Source organism: Takifugu rubripes, chromosome 9 (genome assembly GCF_901000725.2).
Source record: "Takifugu rubripes chromosome 9, fTakRub1.2, whole genome shotgun sequence".
NCBI classification, from domain to species: domain Eukaryota; kingdom Metazoa; phylum Chordata; class Actinopteri; order Tetraodontiformes; family Tetraodontidae; genus Takifugu; species Takifugu rubripes.
In genome coordinates this window covers 11373159-11398016 of record NC_042293.1, presented here as the reverse complement: position 1 = coordinate 11398016, position 24858 = coordinate 11373159, and the positions used below count along the sequence as shown (strand labels likewise).

Sequence of the window (24858 nt, the reverse complement as noted above, 5' to 3'; positions counted from 1 at the left end):
GTTATATAACCAAACCCAGCTGGCTGATCACAGACTAGTCTGTTGCACAGTGCAGCCGGAGTGAATAAAGCTTCACTTAAATAAATGCTTTCAGAATTATTTGAAGAAATTTGATCTTGAAATAAATCCAATTATCCTGCAGTCAACAGTGTCACCTGGTGGCAAAGAGATGTTTGCTCGTCGCATATATTGGAAACTTATATAAACATAAGTTAACAGGAAACTTACGGGGTAAGAGTCATATGCAAATATTCTAGGGTTTTTGAGTTAAATGTATTTTCTATATAACTAGACAGTAAAATACAACCAAACACCAATTTTGTTTTCTGTGTTCACACGGTTGAATAGTCCCAGCTCATTGTTGCATTGTAACTATTTTTTTTTTTTTTAAATGTGCAAATATGAAATGTATGATAGCATAAAACACGTGATTATAATTTAGAATAGAATACCGAAATCACTTACAGAAGCTTCTCGGGTCTTGCCACAGGTCCCTGAGCGCTGCGTATCAGAGCCCCGATCATCAAAACAACTATCAACCCTCCCAAAACATAATTGATTCAACGTCTCAACATTATCTCAAATTTCATAAAGGACAAAACTATACAATAATGAGACCAATTGGGGAAACGGGGAGAATAAATGTAGAAGAAGACGTAGAGTGTGTATGAGAGGTTTTACTGTGTATAACACTTATATGAAATAATTGAGTTGTGCAGTCCAACGTGGAATGTACCAACTCCAGGACAGTAGGTGGCAGTAATGTTCCAAAACCATATTTGGCACAGTCCTTATCAAAACAAAGCAAAAGGACACTAAATTTTAATAACAAGATTAAAAATCCGTCACAGTAACTTAAATATTCCATAGCACAATGTGGGGTAACATACAACTAGAATATGCGAGTTTTGTCAGGATGGGAATCAATAGAATACGTTCTTTTATGCAGGCAATATACAGACCAAAGTGATGATAGATTGAAGAAACTGGGGGTGATGGATGCGGATGAGTACAGATATGTGCACAGTTCAAGTGGGAAGAAAGAAGTTCGTAAATTTCCGATCACTACTGGAGTAGTAAAAGGGTTTTGAGGATAAATAGTTGAGGAAGAGGACCTGAAGGTGGCAGTAGCCCAAAATCTTCGAGGTCAACAGCCGAGAACAAGAAGAAGACGCTTCACTCTCCACTTCAGAAGGTGGCGGTAGGCCGAGGTTTTCCATCCGCCATTAATCAATATAAGAAGAAGAGGCGACGTCTCAGTCATTGATAATGTGATTCCGTTGACGTTTAAGTTAATACAATCAATGCGCACTATGATACAAGTGAGTATATAGATTTTTTGCGCATCCTCTGCATTTGGCCATTTCTTACTCTTAGTAACCTGGTTTTGGTTCATCCTTGTTTCCTTTTCATTTTTAGCCTTTCCTAATCCAAATTGTGATAATCCCAGTAACGCGTAGCTCCTTAAATGACGGATATTCACGTTTTATGGCAGCGACGGTCTAAATAGTTGTCTCTGCTGCGAGAGAATACATTTTAAACCTGGTTGTTTGCTTCTCTTAAGTGGAGACTTTGACTGCAGTGCAGAGGCAGCTGTAAGATAATGCCAGGGCAACAGGTAATCGTCATTCTTAGCATAGTTTTAACAAGCTTGCTAGGGCCGTATGAAATCCAGCACCAGATGCTAATTTAGCATGCCAGCTGTCCCGGTAGTTACCATGGTAACAGAAGCTATGACTACGCTAGCTAGGGCTCGGGAGTATTGGGACTTTAGGGTATTCATCACAGTGTTGAACCTTATTTATCAAAATCTTTGTCGATCCCAGATTAGTATTGTAGTTACCTTTAATTTTAATCTAGTCCAGCCCAGCCTAGTAGATTTTACTTAGAAGGTATAAGGTTGTCATGGCGACTAGCATTAATGGAAGTTTTTGGTGTCTACCTACACCGCAGTTTATAGTGTTATAATCCGCTTTGCACCACTTATTTTGCAGGAAAGGAGCAGCCGTCGCTAGTCGCGCTGAAACAGATGATTGACGCATAGTGACATTAGTAACGCAAAGCTTCACCATCGTGCACGATGAAGAAGTTTTTCAGCCTCACAAAGAAAAAAAAGCGGCTCTCTGGGACCCCTGACAGCGGCAGTGTCCTTTCTGGAGGATACGAGCTAAAAGACAAGGATCTTGGAAAAGTTCACAAAGCTGCTGCGGGTGGTGATGTGGGAAAGTTGAAGGAACTTGCTGAAAAACATGATATCAATCAACTGGACAAAGAGAACAGGTGAGTGAAGATAAATCCTTGCATGGTTTAATAACCCCTTTCTGATGTTTTGTGAGGAAACACCCATAGCCAATACACTATTAATGTCTCTCAAACACCTTAAAATGTAGTCATATTGCCTAAATACATGGATATATTGTAACAAATAATTCTTAATCTTTCAGAACTGCACTTCATATTGCCTGTGCCAGCGGACACGTTGAGGTGGTGCATTTTCTCCTTGAGAGAAAAGCAAGGCTTAACCTGTGTGACAATCAAAACAGATCCGCTTTAATGAAGGTAATCCTAGATATACTGTAGGGATGGAGTCAGTCTATTACAGAATAATTCTGCTCAGTGATTTGTTGAAGCTTCTCAGTAGTTGTTTCAGTAGCACTCACCGTATTTCTGTCCAATGTCAGGCAGTGCAGTGTCAGCATGAGCGCTGTGTAAGGATACTGCTGGAAAATCATGCTGACCCCAATCTAGTGGACGTCGATGACAACACAGCCCTCCATTTAGCAGCAAACATCCCTTCCATTTCAACTGCTGTCTTGCTGCTTGAGCATGATGCTGACATTGATGCACAAAATAAGGTGACTTTCCTTACTCAGCCAGACAAGTAGCATTGTGCTATCCTGTCTATCTCAGGACAAATTGCAATTCAACTTTTAGGATGGATTCACACCGTTGACCTTGGCTGTCCGCGAGGATCACATTGAGATGGCTGAGTTTCTCCTCAGGGAGGGTGCTGACGTGAACATTGTGGACAAAGATCAGAGGTCAGATCAGAACAATGACATATTTGTCATCAATTTCTGTGTTTGTCACTCTTAGTAAGTTTTTTCTTTGGTTGTTTTTTTTACCCTTAGATCTCCTTTAATGATAGCTGCTGGCAATGGACTAGTTGGTATGCTGCGACTGCTGCTGCAATTTAATGCAGAAGTCACTCTAAAAGATACAAAAGGATGGTCAGCTGATGACTATGCAGTGATGAATGGGTATCACCCGTAAGTTGTGCTGCATTTGTTTTAATATTGTGTTCCTGGAGCTGTAATTTATGGCTTTGTAAAATGTAGATGTACCACAGTTCCTAACGAATTAATTCTAAAAATCAAACCCAGATATTTGTTCTTTGATTTGTTCTTTTAACCATCCAGAACTGTTTCTTCTATGCTTTTCTTTTTTCTTTCTGTATGACTGTCATTTTCTGTGTTGAATAATGAGAGTGGCTTTTTTGTAGGTGTTCCCTCTTGATCAATGAGCACAGTATCAAGAAGAACAATGGACAGTCACCATCACTTCCAGGTCTGAGCAAAGAGAAGAAACCCTCGCCATTAGGTAGCCCTTCCCAAAATGCTGGAGCAGCTGTCTGTTTGGGGGGACCAGCCACTAGTAAATATGGTATGTATGCCATGTTTTTGATGTGACAGTGTTTAAAATTGTGATTTTGATTGTTTATTCCTCTCACATTTTCTTACCTGGACATAGAGCCCGGAGAAAATGAAGCTCGGGGAGGTAGTATATGCAGTTAAATACTATAAGATATCAGTAGTGGTCAGTTTCTTCATTCATGCGTCAAGTTAGTTCATATGCAACTAAGGGGGAAAAAAATCAAATTATTTGCAATACAAAAACATTTTGTTTTTGACACTTGTGCTTGAGCAGCATTTTAAAAATGAATCAAACTTGGATCTGTATTTAGATTTAAGTTGGCCTGTTTAACAGTTCCAGGACAGGACAGTTCAGTGGATTATCAGCTGTAGTTACCCAGCTGGTGTTGACAGTCTTTGCAACAACCCGCAGAGACAGCATGAAAGAAGGTTGCAGAAGGTCTGTGTGTCTGGGCACAGACAGCTTCCTCAGCAGGAGGCAATGAATCCATGCTAGATAACGTCCTCGTAATGCAGAGACATATAGGACATGTGGACCTTTTCTGTTCACTAACATTTACATAATTAGATAATTGGAGCAAGTTTTTCTACTTTGTTTCAGATAGTGAAGACAATTCTCAGTCTGAGTCTCAAAGTCGGTAAGTGTTTATATCTTTCTTTAGTTATGTCATTTTCTTTGACAGTGTGCCTGTTTTAAAAAGATAGGAAATAGCAGGTTAAATGATTTTCTTCTCTTTGCAGAGATATGGAAAGTGTTTGTGACGACTGGCCTTCGTCAGAAGACGATTCCCTTTTAACTGAAGCGGTTTGTGCTGCTGTTGTTAATCATACTGTCACCCTAGTTTGACCTTTGACCTTGCATTTTATTTTGTGTCTCTCAGAAACCACAAAAGGCAAACTTGATGAAAATGTTGGCATCCAAAATGAAAGAAGGTATCGAAAATATTTTACCTTCATTCACCTGTTTAGAGCCCCATCATAATCCGTTGTTTTTGTAGTTAACACTTTTCCTTGCCTGCCTCTAGTTCCTGCACTGCCCGACAGAACTGTAAAGGATACAAAAACTGACCCATACCATGAAAATAATGTCCAGAACACCATATTTCTCCCTAAGGAGCACCCAGTAGATCCCTCCCCATCCTTCCTCCCATCTAAAGTGCCGCAGTTGACCCCTATCTCCCCTTCAAACTGCAAAAAGGTAAATAAATTCACATTTCTCTGACACGTATCTTTTTGTCTTTCCAAAATAAAAATAAAAGCAACAAGTACAACAGAAAAGCCCCTGCATAGTAAAGACAGATCAGAATCTCAAGAAGAAAGCCCAGAAGGTGAGGACTCTGATGATGAAGATGAAGAAAGAGAGGAGCAGGATGAAGATGACGAAGATGAAGACGATGGCGATGAAGACGAAGAGGAGGACGATGAAAATGACGAGGAAGAGGAGGAAGAGAATGATGAAGAAGATGAAGAATTGAGTGAATCTGAGGACGATGATAAAGGTGTGGTCTCTATTCAGGCCCGTGCTGCTTCTTTTGAAGATGTTGAAAAAGCTTGTGTTACTGGTGAAAAAATACCCGACATTCACGTTTATGACAACGGAGAAAGTAGATCTGGTGTTAGTGGGGATGAAAATTCTGTAGATGATCTGAAAACCAGAACGCAGCAAATAGCTGGGGCGAGTTATGCCATACCAGTGACATTTGATGTGGAACATGATTATGTTTTTTCAGCGGTCAGAGTAGAATCTAAGTTGTCCGATGAAGAGGAAAGCCTCGGAAAGGAAAATCCATGGTCCACAGAGCAAAGCCAAGTTTCACACAGGAATTTAATCGGAAAACTTTCCAGATCTCCCGCATCTTCTGAGGTTGAAGAAGATGACATAAACAAAGTAACTGAAATGGATAATGGTATTCCAAGGAGCAAAAACCAAATCAGGGGTGATACAGTGTGGACGGACAGCAGTGATGACGGAGACGGTCAAAAAGTTGGATTTGGCCCTGACGCAGAACCTGCTGATCGGACGAAGGAGCGAGGTGTGGAAAATAATGGCTCCCCCGATGTCAAAGATGATGCTGGATCACACAAATGGACACACAGATCCTCACAAGACTCTTTATTGGGATGTTCTCCAAATAATCCTGGGGAGCAGCAGCATTTGCTGGACTGTTGTGAAGAAGCCTCGTTAATCGGTATCGGCAGAGTATCGGATGACCCATCTCCTTCGCTGTCACCAGTACCTGATAAAGAGGATGAAACTAAAAAACAGATTCGACATAACCTTGACGTAGATTCACATGGTCGGTTATCAAAAAAACAAATAACAGAATTGGGGAATGATCAAATTGATGACGGTCATTTGGTTGATAAAGCTGACAGTTGCACATCAGCAGTGAAAGGGGATGTTCTGAATAGCCCATATACCTCTGCATATGCCAAAGCCACGGGATTAGAGGAGGCAGCTGCTGTCGAAGTAGATGATGGTTCAAGTGGGGATTGTGATCACACACCCCAGAAACTGCATGACAGTCTTAGTAGGACTACAGTTAAAGAGTTTGATGTAGGAGATGGTTCTGATAATGCTCACAATAGATGCCTGAGTGCAGGGAATCAGCTCAATGTTGAATCTAGACTAAATTCACGTATTCACCCAGAAAGTGGAAATGCTGCTTTCAGCAGAACAGAAATGTCGTCTGGTGACCTCAGGGGACAACCCACCACTGATGATGTCACTGCTGTTGAGAACTGTGATTCCAGAAGGAACTGCGCTGATGAGTTGTTACTTCAGACTGACATTGATGATGTTGATCTAGACTCACCTGATGAGGCAAAGAGTGTAGTGGAGAGAAGTGAAGAAGTCAGAATCTCGGAAGGGCCTCTCACACAGGTAAAAGAGAAGAACGTCAGGTACTTTTAGTTGTAGTTGAATTTCAGCTGTCTAGCGTGGCTTTTGTAAGAACACCTCCATCAGATTCCTGGTCCTTCTCGTGTGAATAATTATAGAGACACCCTGTAGACACAGTTGTAAAGTGCAGTTGTAAGGTGAAGATATTTTCCACAAGCCTTTTGACTGATCACTTTTTCTTCTTTAGTCCTGCAAAGAACACTTGGAAATGTCAGAAGAAGACAATCATGATGGAGATGAAATATCCTCGGATGAAGAAGAGATTAAAGAAGGTGGATGCACATTTATATCTATTGATATTTACAAGTTTTGCCTTGGGACAAAAGCTGAACTTATTTGTTCATGTAGTTCTTCAGAAATGAAAAATATTTTTTATTTACTTTTGCTGTTTTTTTGGGAATGCAATGGTGATTTATATTGTCAGTTTTTATTTTAGGTGTTTTGGCCTGGTGTTTCAATCAGAACTGCCTTTTCAACAGTGTGTCCAATTTCTTCTGTAGACATGTTTTATGTTCCCTCCTTTTTAAGAGGGGAAGGAGTCAATAGGATGGCAATGCTAGAGCCTTGGAGGAGAATAGGCATGCCCAGAGGCAGCCAGGGCGAGGGTATGACTTGACTTATAGGTCTATGGAGCTGCAAATTAATCATATTAACCACCAGTCCTTAGTCCCGAACATCGCTTTACGCTCACCTCGGAATAATGCATGTGACATTCTGCCTGCTACACTTCAACCCTAATGTTTGCGACATGGTTGCATTGTTTCTGATTTTGCCTTGAATAGTTCAGTTTGCACCTGTTCACCTGGCTAATGCTGAATTGCCGTATGTCACACTAAAACCTCCATCAGGGAAGAAAGTGTCTGATACCTCACCATGTAATTTCTTGCTAGTTAAGTCATGAGCTCATTTGCATGGGGATGCTTTTTGCCATGCCATTTCCATCCAGCTTCATCAGATTATTTGGTTAAAGATACCTCAAGCAGGACACTAATGCCTTGTCCTCCGCAGTTGGAAACAAGAACAATGATGGTGAAAGCCAACAGGTCGATCTTGATGAGGACCTGCCGGAGGTACAGCGAGAGAAGCCAAAATTTGGCCTAACAAGTGTTTTGGGCAAGCTTGAAGGTGACAAAGATCGAAAATTAGGTAAACACATGAACTTTTAGTGAGGTTTCTGTTTACATTTTCAGAATCTATTTAAAGGGGAATAGTTTTAGTTTAATACTTTTTCAATTTGACAGACCTAATGGAAGAACTCGGTCTGAGTGGGGTCGACGATTTTGATGGTAAGCTCAAAATATTGCACCTACCCACTCACCTAACCTCCATGGTTTTACTGTAATATTCAACAGTAAAATAGCTGGTGTAGCTATAGCTGGTATTGCTCTAGTCTTGATTGTGCATGACATTAACTTTATTATTTATTGTTATTTTTCTGCCATCAAACCTTTTGAAGCTCATGGAGCAGGTTAGTAACACTAACGGGCTACATATGCATGAATGGCTTATTTTTTAGTTGTAAAACTACAGTATACACAGTATATTTTCTTTATTAGCCTTTTTGTCTTTCCCGTGCATTGTTTTTTATTGAGGTAGAATTTACATTCAACTATTGTTAGTGTCAAAACTGCGTGTCTTGTGATTATAACACAGATGAATCAGACTGGGATTCGGACAGTGCCTCCAGTCAGAGAAACTCACCTGGGCAAAGAATGGCTTCTCCTGGACTTGAGGAGCAAAATTGTTCTAGGTCATCTGTTAAAGAGCAAGTTGAAGATGATTGCTCCGATGCTCCAGTGCTGCCACAGAGGAGTATTGTAGCCAGAGAGTCAAGCAAATCACCACCACCTATTCCCTGTCCCCAACCTTCAGCGAGGAAGATGGTACTTCAGAAGAAAGAAGCTGTCAAAGGTCAGGTTCTTTTTGCCGTTTTATTAAACTGCATTTTTTTAAATATGTGTTTTGACACAATCTTTGTTTTAACATACTTTTTGACATCTGCATGTGACTTTTGTTTTAGCTGGTAAAAGCCAATCTTAATCTGAGAGCACAGATGTGCTTAATTCTGCTATGTTGTTTTGTGTTTTTAGGATCCCCCGAGCAATTATCATCACCAATACATGGTCAAATAAATGTAGCATCTGATAAAGAGCAACAAAGGGTGAGATGTTTTATGCCTTCTGTACAAAGAAATTATAACTTCATTGTTTCCTCATGTAAATCATTGCAGGATTTGAAGATTTTATCATGTTTGCTCCAATAATTTTTGGGACATTTGAACAGTTTATTAAAGATATGTAAATGTAGTTTTGAAATGGTTATATTCTTAAATATTTACATTTTCCTACTTTTTAAAACATCATTTTTTGCATTTGTGTTTTGTCTGTTTTTTGTTCTTCCCATTTATGGAATCAAAGGACAATAAAAGTGCAGTACACACATGTGAATTAGGTCTGAGTCAGCCATTCCCAGCTGGCCCTGTGGAATCTGACACAGGTCAAAACAGCAATGTTTTTAAAGATGAGCGTAAAGCTGAAGAACACGACAACATGCCATTAGAGAAACACTGTGAGAACCTCTGGGTAGAAGTAGAAAACAGCGAAGTAAAACCCAGCCTGAGAATGGTCGCAGACCATTTAAATGAGAAGTTTGAAGAGTTGCTTCAACCTCATAATGTAGAAGAAAAGACTGCAGCTGAATCAGCTTCTTCGGGAGAAGAATTTAGTGATGAGGATGTAGAAGTCAAAGCTGGGAGTACAGACCATGTTTCCACATCTACGCAAAGTGAGTCAAAACCTGTTGGCCCTGACCGGCCAGCAAGAATGAACACCTGGCATCAAGACCCAGATCAAGTAACTGAGGAAGATCGTAGGTCCTCTTCATCAAACTACACCAGACAACAGAAGGATGAGAGCAGACCTGGAGTACCGGGGGCTACGAAAACACCCTTCTTGTTAACTGGAACTGATGGTAACTGGAATAACAACATTGCAAACACGGATAAAACCATGAGGAGCCAAGAAAATAAATTACAAGATGATCTTGAGGAATACACCAGGTCCCTTCCACCTTTGCTCAATAGAAATCCAACATCAGTCTCAAGGATTTCTGATGAAGAGCTGCAAGAGGATGTGCAAAGGTTTAAACACGAGGTAGGGAAGCTGAAGGCTGCCTTCCGAGATCGGGAGAAAGAAAAGCCCCGTCTCCAGAAAGAGGTAGAAGATGGTTGTGTAGCTTGTCTCTGCATTTTTTTTTACTGGTTTACTCCCTCCATCTCTTCATCCTATTTCTGTTAAATGTTTGTTTCCTTTTTATTTTTGGTCTTGTGCTGAAATTAGCACCAATCTGCACATTGATTGGTTTGGCTATAAAAGTATAACCAACTTCATGGTCAATGCTCACCCAACTTATAGAAATGTCATGTTTTTGATTTTGACTCCTTCTCTGTTTGATGTCTGCCGCGTTTGTTCTTGGTAGTGTGTTGTGAAGTTTGTTCGGTTTCTCCTTAATTTTGAAAGTTCTCTTTATCTCTTGCTTTATCTTTACTGCATGTTATACCAATGCAATGCACACACAAATATTTTAAATACTAATATCTCAGTTGGATAAATTAAAATATCTGTTCAGTTAATTGGAGAAATTTTAAATCAGTCTCTTGGTTTTTATGTCACATCTCATGGCACTTTGACCTGTTAAAGTTAAGAATGTACCTCCAGAGAGGCCAAATTATCACGAAACACCCTAGAGATAAACATTATACTTAAGTAGTAGGCCTCAATAGTAAAGGGCTGATCCACAAATATTTACCTTCTATACTATTTTATCTTTTTGTTTTCAGGTTGGCAAAGAAAAAACAGTAGAGAAGCAAAACTGCAGTAATTCCTGGGACTCTGCATCATTGGCTGAGGAGGAACAAGCAAAACCCGAGGCCTTGTTAGAATGCTTGTCAAGTCAATCCAAACAGCAGCCGACTCCCACCAAGAGGTAAGATGGTGCTATATCAATTTTGGAAGAATACATTAGGGGTAAATGGCAGGACCCACTTTTGTGTGTGTGTGTGTTTTTTTTAATAAGCTGTAAGTGACCGCAAGCCTGCATCGAACCCCCAAAATGTTTTATTTATTGTGAATGTCATAGGGGAACAACAAGCAGTTTATTTCTCTCCAGGGTACCAGGGCAGCAGCCCAAAACTGGCACCAAAGAGGAGAAGCAAGCACAGCTGTCCCCAGTGACTCCTCATCACAGAGCCCCTCAGCAAAACACCCACATTGAAGATCCTCTTTCACTGTATGATGATGGCAGTTTAGATGGCACATCTGATGAGGAAGGAAGGTATATCGAATATTTTCACATTTCTCTCAATAGCTCCTCAAATTTAACATTGAGTCATCCCAAATTTTCCCGGAAATGCTGCACAGTTAATAAGCACTGTTGGTGAATTCATCCGACCTCTTTTTTGTGCCCAGGTTGTCAGCTAATGGAGGGGAGACACATGAGGTACAATAATCGCTCTGTTAGACGTCTTCCAGTAGAGAAGCATTATGATGAATGTGAGGGCTGCATTTTCTTGTCATTTGTAGAACCCTGAGCATGTTGAGATGGCAGAAGACTTTGCTGATCTCAGTCATTCGTCAGACTCCTCCACAGATGACATGGAGTCGCCACTGTCAGAACGAACAGCCCTCTTCATTCAGAAGCTTAACTCCACTTTGGGTACTGGCTCTTCTGGTTTTCAAAATGATTCATTTCATTGTTGCTTTTAAAACTTTTGTATCTCGATACATTTATTTATAAAATTTAGGGAAAAAGTAATCCACTATGGAGCCCATGTTGCACATATCACCATGGACATACCATCATCTTGTTTGCATCTTTACAGATTCAAATATCATCATCGAGCTGCAAAATATTATCTACAAATATAACCATTCCATTCAGAAGGAAAAATATCGCAGTGCTAATCTGGCCAACAAGGCGAGTTACCTTGAAATGGAGAAGACAGAGTTGAAGAGCTCTCTGGAGGAAGTCAAATGTGATAGGACTGGTTTGGAACTCAACCAGCTGGAATTGCAAGCCGAAGTCCGAAACCTCAAGTGAGAACCACTTTTATCTCTTAAAGACTTTCGAATGTCCCTTCCTTAGTGATTAGTGATTTCTATGTTGTATTTACTGAATGATTAAGAAATTTGTCTGAAACTTGGTAAAGATTGCAGCTGAAACAGGAACATGAAGATCACTCCAATGCCACCAGAGAAAAGCTGAGAGTCATGGAGGAACAACAGCAGTTTGAAGTCCAGGAGAGAGAGAAAGTAGAGTTCACCCTCAGAAATCTGGAGCTGGAAAACTCAAAGTTGGGCAACAACTTAAAACAGGTTGGTCTTGGTAATTAAGCACATCCTGTTTTCATTAGATTGTTGGTCTTTTTTGAATATTGCAGTACTTTAGAGCTTATATTATTTTATATGTGTTTGAGTATTAATGAATTCCTGTGATATACTAGCTTGAAGAAGACTACAATGACATACAGAAACTGCTGGCTCAGGAACGCAGTGCTCGCATTCAGCAGGAGAATCTCTTCAACAACTGTCTCCGTAAGCAGCAAGAGACCGAAGAGGAGAACAAGCAGAATATTAGCAAAAGCAATGAGGTAATTCTTATCTCTCATTTCAGAACATGCTAGTTTGGTTGGCACTTGAAACATCACTTGCATCATGTCCACTGCAGACAGAACTGAACTGTTTCCATGGTCTCCACAGGCTTTGACTCGGCTCACTGAGGCCAGCAGCAGGGAGAGAGAAATGCTCCTGCAGATCGCTACCTTACAGGAGCAGTTGACCACTTCAAAAAGAGACCTTGAACACTCACATGCTCACAGCAGTCTCAGAGAGGGCACTTTGTTGGAGGAGAACAGGACTCTGAAGGGCCAGCTGGAAGATGCTCGGCGAGATCTCAAACTCAACAGCGAGTCCCTGAAAAACACCGTCTCCAGCAGCAATAACGAGGTGACCACTTTGAGGTCTGAGCTAACTGAAACAAGAACACGGCTAGAAAATGAGCGACACACTCGTGAAAAGCTGGAGACCGAGCTGGAGTCCATCCGTAACCGTTTATCTGGAGCAGAGAAGGAGGCTGAACGTTCTCATGTAGCCAAGTCTGAAAGGGAGAGCACTCTGCTTCGGGAGAAAGAGGAACACCAACATCTCAAAGGCAAACTCACAGGTAAGTTTTACTAGGACTGTGGATTGAGGATTGTTAAACATCAAGGAACTAGTTCTTTGACTTTAAAAAATAATTTTATCTTATGAATATCACCATTTCACCATGTGGTACTAAAATACACTGATTGTTTGACAATGTCTTTGATGAAAGTATCAGATATTTAGCTAATGTATTTGTAAAGTATTTCTTTGGATCATAGCTGTCACTCCTGGTGAATTACTTTAACAGGTGAAGTTTCCATTCTGCGTGAGGAAAACAACAACTTGTCTCAGAAACTGATCAAGGCAGAGGCTCAGGCAAACAACTTGGAGAATGAAGTTCATCGAGTGTCACAGCAGCTGAAAGACAAAGGTCTCCTGCAGGAGGTCTTACAGCGGGAGAAAGACCAGGCCCTCACACGTGGCCTGGAACTCGAAAAGACTCTGCATGCCGAAAGGGAGCAGTTTAGCCGGGACAGAGCACGCCACGAAGCCACACAGGAGCGACTCACCCAAGCCCAGAGTGAGGTTATGTTACTACGGCAACAGCTGGAGGAGGCTCAAAACAAAGGCCTTGCTAAGGAACGTGCTGTGACTGATGCTCAGGGACATTTAAAAGATATCTTGTCCAAGCTGCAGTCTGATTATGAGGAGAGGGTCGAACTAATAAAGGAGAGAAATAAGGAGCTTGACTCCAAGGCTGCTGATCTTCAAGGTCATATCCACAAGATGCAGGAAGAAAAGAATGAAATGAAGGTCAGATTAGGATCCAGTGAATACCTTTACAGTTCAGGATTTCCTTACCATCCAACCAAACTGTACTCTCTCTGGATACAGGCTTGTTTAAGGGAGGCACAGCAGGAGCTCGCTGATTCACTCAAGAAGCTCTCAATGAGTGAAGCTTCACTGGAAGTCAACACACGCTATCGGAATGACCTGGAAGAAGAGAAGGCTCGACTATTTAAGGATTTGGACAGGCTGAAAAGAAAGGTATTCCATGTGTCAGGTCCAGCCATGTAAATGACCTGGAAACCTTTACATCAAGTTCATCAAAGAAAGCACAACTCTGGGTTGACTGGACTCCTAACACTCCTGTCGAGATAATTGTTTCATATCTGTCCCACAGCTGGAGGAAAGTGAAGAACAGTACACACAGGCTGAAAGGCGTATCCAGACTCTGACCTGCAGCCTGGATGAAAGAGAGAAGGAGCTGAGTTCTGCTGTTCAGAAACTTCAAGCGTCACTGTCCACCTCAGCGGCTTATGAAACAACCATCAAACAGCTGGAACAAGATATGCAGCGGTCTGCTCAAACACACATTGTACACACATTCAAAGATGTCACATGTTGGACCATGCCCTGTGATAATGAATTTAAATGTATGTATCATTAGGCTGGAAATAGAGAACGCTAGGCTGGAAGCTACTGCAAATAAACAGTCCAAAGAAATCAATACACTACAGAAAGGAACCCATGAAGCTGCTCTGGTATGTATTATATTCTGAGGTGGGTCACAATATATCAAAGGTTTTCAGTTTTTGTAGGGCACTAATTTAATGGTAGTTGCAGTTATCTCCATTCACCAAATTAAATTCACTACTTTTTCATTCATTCATTCATTCATCTCTAAAGCACACACCAAGGTGTTTTATAATGAAATATGGGATTATAATGGTATTTTATAGTTTATTACCCTTTCAACCCACTATGTCATAGTCCCTCAAAAAACAATTCATTTAAACATATGAACTAAACAGACATTTCGCTGATTACTGGGCACAAATTCAATTTCATCTGCAGTTTGTAACTTCGGCCACTGTGGGGCAGCAACGTGTCACATTACAACATATAGAACAAAGAAAAAACAAGTGTCTGTGGAAGTTGGAGTGCAATGAAGCGTAGTGCTTCGTGGTGGTGTTAGGCACTAGTTTTCTATAGTGCTTGCATATTCTTTTTATTATTCGCAGTCCTCTTGTTGTTTCAAATTGTTTTGTCACACGATCTCATCAAATATCTACACACTGAATATGGGGAACATGTCTTCACAGCATTACACTTGAAAGCGTTATCACATCCGTTTTACATCATGAAATCACTGTCATATCTTAAGTTATCCAATATTTTCCCAGCTGTCTGATGGCTCGAGTGAAGAAGGGGTTGGTATTGGCTGTTTGTCTATTTTCTGTTCAGTTCTTTAAACAGAACATAAATCCAATCTTTGATCTCCATCGATAATTTCCGGTCCTCTACTAATAGTATATGAAATATTCTAGAGCTTTGTGTTGGTTTGGGCTTTTTTTTCAATGGGTGAAATAGTTTTTTGGTGAAATGGACTCTGCCTACTTTCAGCTCAAGCTGCATGATGCATGCTACTTCCTCTGGCATAAAATTCACTTTTAGCCAAAATGCAACGATAACAAATACACATTTCGCTGATTGACACGGTGTATTTATTTTTGAAGGTCAGAAATCATCTAGAGGACCTGGTTGCAAAGCTGACTTTCGAAGACCAGCTCAGTAAAGAGGTACTAGTATTTGAACTGGTATTCTCTTCTTTTTTTTGTCTTTTTGTTCATGAAAGTCTTTAATTCATCATCATTCGTGTGTCTTGACTGATGCTTCTCATTTGGTATTCTGCCAGTCTGATGCCGGCCACGGGCATTTTAATGTGCTTGTTTGTCTTTCATAGGTCCAGAAGCAAAGCACACAGTCTCACACTGCCAAGGACACTCAGGTGTTGTGGGAGCAGGAGCTGAAGAGCCGCACTCAGTTGGGACTGCGACTGGCAGAGCTGGAAAAGCAAAAAGGGGAGTTGAGCAGCCAGGTGATTTATTACAGAATGAGCAGACATTTGTCTCGAGGACTTAACCAGCCATTTTTCCTGAACTGTTCTTTGAAATTCCTCCATGTTTTAGATGGAAGCGGAAAAGAATAAAGCCATCCAGTTAGAAGAGCAGAGAAAAGCCATTGACATCCGGCTGGATCTCGAGCTGAAGAGGAACACAGAGCTTCAAAAAGAAATGTACAGGTGACTTGTAAATTCCACCTCAGGCTTCCTCACAGCTGCCAGTGCTTCCATTTAGACACGGGTAGATTCCAGTAGAGGCCAGCGCTTCCTAGCTCACAGCCCTGTAGTGCTGCTTGGTTTGTATTTGGCGTAAAGGTATCTTTTTGTGTGTTTGTATAATTGAAAATACATTTGTTTAAGAGTGTGATGCGCTGAGTGTGTTGTTGTTTTGTTTTTATTTAAACAATGTATTTTCCTGAATCATGCATTTTGTTCCAGATTGCGTACTTTATTAAAAACTGCAAAGAAGAAACTGAAGGATCAGGACAGAAGTGGGATTGGATTTGGCTCTTCTGGACCAGTCAGCAATAAGGTTTCTGTTAGATCCGTTAGAATCTCTGCTTTGAAGTAAACCTGCACTTTCTACAATTTATTTTTAATTTATGTTTGTTTTTAGAATGTAGCAGCCTCTTAAGTCGCTTTCAGACCTCCAGGTTGGAAGGAGGACAGCAGGGCAAAGATTCATTTCAAAGATGTTTCCTCTATGATTCTGATCTTCCCAGGTGGACAGGATGCAGCTTCAGCTGGAACAGGAAGTGTCCCTTCGCAGACAGTTGGAAAAAGTTAACGAGGAGCTTAAAGATCAACTGGCATCTGTGAAAAGCACAAGCTCCAAAAAAGACCAGCTGGAGATGAGAAAGAAGCAGTTAGATGAGGAGGTACAGAACATTTAAGTGTTTTCTGAACTTATTTTTAAACAAATTGAATTGAATTGACAGTTGCGATGTTTAGAACAACTTAACTTATTTACTTACTAACTGACGTTCTGCTGCATTAATGAATGAAGGTGGAGCTGTTCCGCCATGATGCTGAGGAGAGGGCCCGCCAGGAGTTACAGGAGAAACTAGATCAGGTCAACCTCTTCCTGCAGGTAGGAGCATTACCTTAGAGTTTGTTTGGTGGGGGGGGGGGGGGAGAGAACTGTACATGTTTTTTAAGATCATTTAAAACAGAATGAAATGGCGAGTTAGGCACATGTGGAGGAAATCCTGCTTGGTTGTCAGTCCCAGGCTGCATCACAAGAAGTCCTGGAACAGAAGAAAGCCAACAAAGAGGCCAACCTGCGCTTCCAGCTGGAGCAGAGGATTGATGAGTTGGAGGGTGAGCTGAGGCGGGCCCGTGACTCCCATCGCTCCACGCGCACGGAGCTAGAGAGATACCAAAAGCTGTACACAGATGAGCTGCAGCTCCACAAATCTCTGACTGACAAACTAGAGAGGTGAGATCAGAATTTTCTGCTGTCGACTGATCAATAGTCAGGATGTCAGGGTGATTATGATCATTACCACATATCATAACGATGATAAGAGCTGCCTCTTTTCCCCCGCAGAGCCACTTATCAGCTCAAAGAATCCAATGCTACACTGCTGAATGAGCGCAACAAGAGCTTCGCCTCTGGTATCCTGGACCTGGATTCTTTGGGATCTTTACGTTACGGAGACACAAAGGGGCAACTCGGCAGAGGCGTTTCCCTGGGCCTTCCCCTCCTCAGCCCTGTAACGGAGCGCCAGAGCAGCAGGGTTGGCGATTATATCTCTAAGGTTCGTACGGGGTCCACCATCAACAGGACCTGTCCAGCTGCTCCCAATTAATTCCCAGAAAAATGTCTCAGCCGTTCTGTTTTTTTTTTTCAGATGCAGAATGAGCTGGAAAGGAGTATATCAAATGAAATAAAAAATGGTGAGTGCACTGAAGCCACAGTAGTAATATTTAAGATTACAGAATGTGTATGAGGTGACGGTGGTCGTCGGTCTTTGGTCCTCAGCCACAGCAGAGCTGGAGAGCGCCTCAACCCGGCTGTCCCCGGTGGGCTCCGTCTCGAGGACAGACCTCCACCCCGTCAGCATGGCAACACAGCAGTATTTGGAGGTACTGAAGAAGAATAATATGATCTGAAGACGCAGCAACTTCAAGTCAAACATTGTATTTCAGCCATAAACAAGTCATCTAATCAAAATATGATGACAATCACAAGAAAGAGGGGTAAAAGGTTTGTACCAGGAAAAAAAAATTACATTTTAAATTTGTACTTTAAACTGCCTTGCTTATGAAACAAAGTGTACAGGATACACTTAAGCACTCAGGAGCAGAAGGGATGAGCTAAAGGTTTATTTCTTGATAGACACGATATTATGTTTCTCCTCATTGCTGAGGAATTTAAATCTACAAGTATTTAATTTTAATTCCAAGCAGGTATTACATTGAGGTACTTGCAGTCAGGTGGTGCAATAGCTGTACTTGTCTCTTTACGTCCGGCATCTTTGTGGAGGATTTTTGCTATTTTCTACCATCAGAATATACTTGAATAAGACGAGCTGGATTCTTCTCTGGCCATTTAAAAAATAATGGGGATTACGGTTTTCGTTTTCACCTTTGCGTCGGCTGGTGTTTTTTTATATATATTTAAGTACTGTAAGACAATCAATGCAAGAAAAATTTATTCCATGAGTACAATTTAAGAGACAATAATGAATTTTTAAAAAAAAAAAAGCAACAACATGACTTAATAATTATGTGTCATGAGAAACAAAATTCAAGGTTTTATGAGCTGCTTCGTAGATGAAATGGTAAATTATTTATACATGCTTTTAATCTATAGCCTGTCTAAAAAAGTGTTAAACAATATCAAACACTAACGCAACATAAAATGAAGCAAGCTGTAATCTGACCACTGAAACCTGAGTTTCAGGAGCTAAACACATTAATGGTAATATATATATATATGTATGTGTGTGTATATACACATATATGTTTACACTCCGATCAAATCCAGCATGGCAATCGTGTTCCAGTTTTTAGTGAGCGGACTGACGCGATGTCTAGAGACTGAAGGTGTTGTTTTTGTGAAATATGATGTGTCCTTTGAAATAAAATCCCTTTGTAGTTTACACAAGTTTTGTCTTTTTCAAATTTTAACAGCGACGTAATCCGCTGTCGAGATTGTTTGCGGTAATTCTTCTCAAACCCGGTGACCTTTGACCTGTGGCGATAATTACAATTCACAGAGAATCCCCCTGGAAATATGACGTTACTTCAATTTAATGAAGGATCTTTTTATACCTGTAACGGTAATTTTCAGATTACTAAGCCGTTTTCATGCTGAAATGGTGGAATTGGTGGACGCCTTGGAAGAAATCTCCCTGGCATCTCACTTCCAACTATAAAACTGCACCTTTCATTAAACGTTTCATCCACAGCCATTTTTAACCCAATGCTCATTAACTGTGTTTTGATGTAGTTCGCTTTAACCCACCACACACACACACACACACACACACACACACACACACTTCCAAACCCGTGAAACTTGATGGCGTGCGCTGCTTTCCAAGCCTTCCCCTCGCGTATTAAAATGAGACGATGTGTTTATGATTGCCCCCCTCTGGTGTGTCTCTCTTCTCTTTGATCCGTCCTCTCTGCGTCAGCCTCAAATGTTAGATATTCAAATCCGGTTACATTTATTTTTGTTTCCTGTACAGCTGATGGGCACATCTGACAGTCTGACTATTAAGTGTTATTATTCCCCCTTTTCTTCAATTGACGGCACTTCATAACGCTACAAGTAGACCTGGGTTTGATTGAGGAGGTTACCAGCATTGTCATAAAGCATTGGAGGCGGGCAAGAATACAAATAGACACGTCGCGGGAAAAGAGTGTAGAAATGGTTGTTTTTGAAAAGCAGCTCGGTGTAAAACAATCCAGTCCACACCAGTTCGTTCTCCTTGGCCAGTCTTTTTTATCTCAGGCTGCTGGCGCCACAACTGTAAAATAATAACAATAAAAAACAAGGTCTCCAAACTTCAATCATTTCTCCAAAACTTGGACCTTTGCCTCAATAAAAGCGTTGACGCGAACAACAACACAGCCCTATCAGTCAGAAAAATATCAATTTACACATTTTATGACATATTTGTGTCACAACCTAAATGTCTTTGAATCCATCTGTGTCTGCCTTCCCAATCCTTGTCGAGGACGGCTCCATTCTGAAAACGCCATCAATAGACCAGTTTGGAATCACATCTGTAGATTGTTTTAACAAAATCAGCAGTCACGTGCTGGAAGTGGAAGTTAAAGACCAAAGTCAAAATTGCTTACAGAATTCTTGTGTAGGGATTAAAACCTGTCTGGTTGAAGAGAAATTACTTTTTTGGTAGCGCTTAGAGATTCATTTGTGTTTAATTGTTTGCCAAATAAAGGAAAATCTGCATTTTTCTTCTCTTTACATGTGTTTATTGGCCATAAATAATGGGGGTGTGTGTGTTTGTATGTATCTGAATTCTCTCGCACTCTATCAGATGTTCGTTGGTGCAGGTAAACACTGGCTGTGGTTAAAGGCTAGAACAAATTGAGGGGGACAAGTGGAACAACCTTGAGTGTTTATTTATTGGTGTGTGTTTGTCTAAACGAGACACCGACATCTCTTGCCACTGACAGAACGTGAGCGTCACGGACAAATAAGGAACCTAAATTCATTGTACCGGCGGCGGCGTGATTTAAATGAGCCTCTCGGCTTGCGTGGACAGATTGACAGCGTCGTCTTTACAGCCGCTTTGTTTTATTTTTGGCTGTTTACTCTGCCTCACCGCTGTCATCTCACAGGACAGCTTTGAAAGGACCCGCTTCCATCTTTTCAAGATCAGGAGAAAATCAGCCTCCTTTCATGTTCTAAGTGCTTTATACAACAAATGTTAAAAAAAAAAAAAAAAAAAAAAAAAAAAAAAAAAGATTCAAGAGAGAGTTGACAAGGTTTTTGTCAACCTGTTTCTCAGCGGCAAAGAGCCGAACAGGCAGAAGTCAAACCTCCAGTCTGGTAACATGAGAAGCCATAGAAATCAGAGTGAAGAAGCAGGACCTTCTTGTTCGGGGTCGTCTGGGCCGCTGTCATTAAATACACACCAACATCTACACAGCAGAGTCTGATTTGGCTGTTAGTGGACCCAAAGAGATTGAAATCAGCTTGTCTCTGTATATTTCTAAAGGCCCTGAATATATTTTCCATAATTCTTAAGCAGGAGATAAATGCATCATTAGCTTATATATAATTTATATTTAACTATTATCAGACGATATGACTGTTGGAACTGATTTGATATTGGTTGACTGATAAAGTAAAGTATCCTTTGCCTATTTAAAACACAAATTGAACAAATACACATTTTAAAGAAATGTCTCCGAACGCTGTGAGAGAACGTTTAACGGAGCGCTGCATGAAAGCCCGAGGAGGAGCAAACCAAGGAATGCTGTCCTCTGACGCTAAAGTGGTCAAACAAAGAAAAAAAGACTTGACAGAGGCAGCTGTGTTCAGATTTCTCCCAAGTATACACCACTTAAGACTTAGATTTCAGAGTTTTCTGGCATTGGGTTTGACCACCAGGGGGCGGCAAATCTCACTGTTTCTCAAACTGCTCCTAACCGCGATGGCAGATCTCGCAGCACTCCAGACAAAACTCCAGGCATTCAATGGGCTCACAGCACGACCCAAACAGCACCCTGTGGCAGTGGGCGTGGCAGCTGAGCTCCTCCACAGGCGCCTCCTGCAGGGCTGAGCAGCACACGGCGCAGGCGTGACAGCAGGGCGAGCAGAGAGCATGGAGACAGGAGGAGCAGGCCTCCCCCAGCCCCAGGAGGAGCACAGAGCCCTGACAGGAGAGACACGCCAACAGCAGCTGTAAGCAACAGTCTGAGGAGGGAAAAAAAAAAAAAAAGATTTAGCAACAAACAAGCCTGTCACATTCCATCAGCCACCGAGATTAACGACTCTATTAACCCTAAATTAATCTCTTGCATGTTTGTTTGTTATGCCAGGCGCCACATGAAAGAGAAGCAAATCTGCTGCAGTGATCAAGTGTGATTGTGTTTACTTAATCACAGAGATTCGCTCAGGCCTCCGGGGAAAATAAAGAAGGACAGAGGCTGGCGGTGATGAACAACAACCAGGGAGACGCTGTCACACGATAATTGCTGCACTGCTCAAATTAGGTGAGGATAAAATTGCATACGTTAACCCCGCCAGTGTGTTCCCGTGCATCTCTGGTGATCCCAACCGCTGTGTTCAGGCTCGCGACGGTTTTCATCCTGGCGAGGACCGGATCCTGTGCCAGCTCATGCAAATGGAGCTTTTATCCTGTTTACTCATGGAGGTAAATGAAAAGAAGATGGCAGAATTCCCCGGGGAGAGAGGTTCTGCATTTCCCTGCTTAGTCGTTCCAATTATACACCCCCCGCACAACTTATGCTAATATCTATAGAAATATATATGTCTGCATAGATGGAAAAAGGGGAACCCTATTGATTTAATGTGGACCCTCGTAGAGATCACCACATGAACACAATGATAAACAAGGAGCTGGTCTCATTGCTTTGATAAAAGTGGAAGAAAGTGCAGCCGTTTGAAAGTTGTCAGGGGAAAACTTTACAGCTCAGTTCCTAATTAAAAAAAATGTCTTTCATGGTAAGAATTATCCTCTAAATATTTGAATTTCCTCGTTGAGTAGAAACCAAAGCACCAGGAGAGCGCAGATCTCTGCAAAACAGGTCATTTCCCCCCAGATTCGACACCCAGAGTATATGTAGGTAGCTTTCTGATCAACGCTTCTTGGCTTTGGAAGATCAAAGGTCTAAGTCCCTCTAGAATCTAGAACATCGGCAAAATCTCTTCCTCTGTTCTTCATTCCATTCGCCACATTTCCGGAAAAGTTAATTGAAATGTGTTCATTACGGTTCAGGTTGTTTTCTCGCCAACAATTGGACGAAATGCACTTTTCTGAATGCTAGAGCGGCAGGAAAACGTCCCCTTTAACAGGATGAAACCATGAGCAGGACCTTTATCTGTTCAGGTGGATGCACTTTGTCTCCATGCAGCATTTTACAGCTAAAATGCAAAAATGCATTTATAAATGATTTAAATGATATTTCAGGAGTGACATTGCTGTTCCCACCGGCAGCTGAGGCAGCAGGTTGCTGTGATGCTGCCACTTTGCTCCTGCTGCTCCTGCTCTTCCTGCTGTGGACCACCGATCGTGACCCCTGCTGTTGTTCCAGGCCTGGATACGGAGGAGGGACTTCATTGTCGGGTGCTGTGAGGCCGCAGGTGGGCTTTTGCTGCTCCTGTAGAGGTTTCTTAAATGTTACGGCATCCGGTGAAGCCTCCCCTCCTGCAGGAGCTGCAGCAGGCAGAGGCTGGGCTGGACCAAGAAACGAACACAGTGAAGATTCCAGTTTAGATGGAAGTCTGAGATTAGGGACTCTTGGGTTTTGACTGCTCAGCCAACCCATCAATACTTTTTTTTTTCTACATAAGCCTGAAATGTTTGCGACACAATTATGGGCTCAGCAAGTCATCAGAGGTGTATTGTTCACTGCGAGAGGTCTCAAAATTTCCACTTACTGTTAATGGAGTCATCAGGGAGGGCATTTCCTCCACTAACGTGGTCGTGTGATGGAGGGGCTTCCTGTGTTGATTTTAGAGGCGCACCGCCTTGAGAGGCATCCAAACATAGTCCTCTTAGCTGATATCCATCAAATCGTAATGTACATTCCTTCCAAAAAGGCATACATATTGTGCATTCATGTGTGCACAGGTGTGCCCCTGTGTTCTGCTGAATTAGGAGCGATATACAGAGTTTACTCAAAAATTGAGGACATTTTCTTGCTTTTTACAACTACAGAGGTTTGTTTTAGGGTTTAGATTAAAATTGTGTTCATGGGCTGAGTTAGAGTTAGTGTTGGGGTAAGAGGCCGGGGAATAAATTAGGTGCATGCAAGTCCTTTCAAAGATACAAATCCATGTGCGCGCGTTTGACTTTTAACTGTTCAGCCCGCAACTATTTCATTTATAACAAACAGGTTAACATTGCCCACCCTAAATGTGATTTTAGCACATTTGTTAAAGAGCCTTGACCAAAGCTAGAGGTTAACCCCATTACTTGCCTGTGCTCACTTGTCTTTGCTCCTCTCTCCTCTCAGGAGGTAAATCTTCTTCAGGTAACATGTCCGATGCTCACGACTTCCCGAAGTCCCCATGATCAGCCATGACCCTCTGTTCCTGCTTCTGTCCTCTCTGAGCCTGACAAACAGTCTACCCCGACTCACCAAACAGGAGGAGGTGAGCTCTGCTCCGTGTGGGTGTTGTTGTTCACTAATTTCTCTAACAGATCCCTCTGCAGCGCCTCGGAACACATCGGAATTTGGCTCTAGATTTCCTTCTGTGCTGATTTTAGCCCCCTAACACAATAGAGACACATGTCCCACGAGAGTGTCAGGTGAACCCTCTCCCTTCTCTCCCTCTCCTTCAGTCTGGACCTGCATACTGACTTCTATTCTGGTTTTCATTCTCTACACTTAACAATAATTCCCACCTGGGCCTTCAGCTCGAGCCTTTACCACACATTCCTTCACTGCCCGAGTCTGAAGGTGACGAGCTTCGCTTCTGAGTTAAAATGGGATTTTTATCAACGTTGCACAGACGCTATCCTCAAATTCACTCATTGAGGACAGGGGGTTGAGCCTCCGTAGCACCCTGCTGCAACCAGCCTTGAGTGAACTGCGAGATATCGCCACAGCCCGCCTACTTCCTGTCTCAGTAATGGGCTAGAGGAAGTTGGGGAAAAGGCTTTTTCCTTGGGTCCAAATCTCCCACCAAGCCCATCATGTGTAATGACCAGGGTAACGTACATTTGTGTAGTCCCAACTCATCTTTTTTTCACCCCCAAACCAGTTACCCATTTTATTTTTTTTTCCCAAGTTCATTAGAGTTTGACAGAACTATATATAAAAAAATACACTTCATTGTTGTACGCTGGAGACCAAGATGTCATGGAGAGGGACGTCTAGGTGACAGCTTTATGATTACGTGTTAATCTAGAGATGCACGCAGCCCAGACCCTACTGGGGGGGCTGTTGACTAAGTGTTGTCAAAAGTGTGGCGTGGAAAAACATGTTGACTCGTCTGCCTCGCAGCCAGCGCAGTGTATGCCACATCAAAGCGGTGTATAAATGAAATTGTTGAAGTTGCGGGGGCGTCGCGCAAACTTTCAGTCA

The 24858-nt window shown here is 41.8% G+C and overlaps 2 protein-coding genes and 1 long non-coding RNA gene across 4 annotated transcripts; 2 read left to right on the top strand and 1 right to left on the bottom strand.

Annotated features, from left to right (window-relative positions):
- Positions 1 to 793: 793 nt before the first annotated feature.
- On the top strand, positions 794 to 18707 carry ankrd26 (ankyrin repeat domain containing 26). Its single transcript, XM_029842078.1, has 43 exons — positions 794 to 1322; positions 1995 to 2280; positions 2445 to 2559; positions 2682 to 2855; positions 2935 to 3041; positions 3132 to 3269; positions 3503 to 3663; positions 3751 to 3777; positions 4255 to 4291; positions 4395 to 4458; positions 4535 to 4586; positions 4679 to 4851; positions 6743 to 6827; positions 7056 to 7160; positions 7564 to 7701; positions 7797 to 7841; positions 8012 to 8023; positions 8209 to 8466; positions 8646 to 8716; positions 8973 to 9770; positions 10394 to 10539; positions 10723 to 10887; positions 11022 to 11052; positions 11136 to 11268; positions 11435 to 11648; positions 11762 to 11927; positions 12056 to 12202; positions 12312 to 12774; positions 13003 to 13508; positions 13590 to 13742; positions 13879 to 14054; positions 14146 to 14239; positions 14882 to 14908; positions 15215 to 15277; positions 15442 to 15576; positions 15668 to 15780; positions 16039 to 16132; positions 16323 to 16478; positions 16607 to 16690; positions 16824 to 17038; positions 17150 to 17360; positions 17454 to 17499; positions 17585 to 18707. Exons 2-43 carry the CDS (start codon positions 2081 to 2083, stop codon positions 17713 to 17715), a joined length of 6429 nt encoding a protein of 2142 aa, XP_029697938.1. The 5' UTR covers positions 794 to 1322; positions 1995 to 2080; the 3' UTR covers positions 17716 to 18707.
- A 283-nt stretch (positions 18708 to 18990) lies between these two features.
- Positions 18991 to 24360, bottom strand: LOC105416935 (uncharacterized). Of its 2 annotated transcripts, XM_011607447.2 has the most exons (4): positions 23749 to 24360; positions 23207 to 23296; positions 22758 to 23003; positions 18991 to 21499 (listed from the first exon to the last, which is right to left on the bottom strand). In XM_011607447.2, the coding sequence occupies exons 1-4, from the start codon at positions 23807 to 23809 to the stop codon at positions 21228 to 21230; spliced, it is 669 nt and encodes a 222-aa protein (XP_011605749.1). In that variant the 5' UTR covers positions 23810 to 24360; the 3' UTR covers positions 18991 to 21227. The 2 variants fall into 2 exon arrangements, with proteins under 2 accessions (XP_011605749.1, XP_011605748.1); XM_011607446.2 differs by lacking the exon at positions 23749 to 24360 and having other exon boundaries at positions 23207 to 23742.
- On the top strand, positions 22600 to 23871 carry LOC115250990 (uncharacterized). The gene is made up of 3 exons (XR_003889526.1): positions 22600 to 22655; positions 22737 to 22909; positions 23785 to 23871. It is a non-coding gene; the product is annotated as an uncharacterized lncRNA (long non-coding RNA).
- Positions 24361 to 24858: the final 498 nt, after the last annotated feature.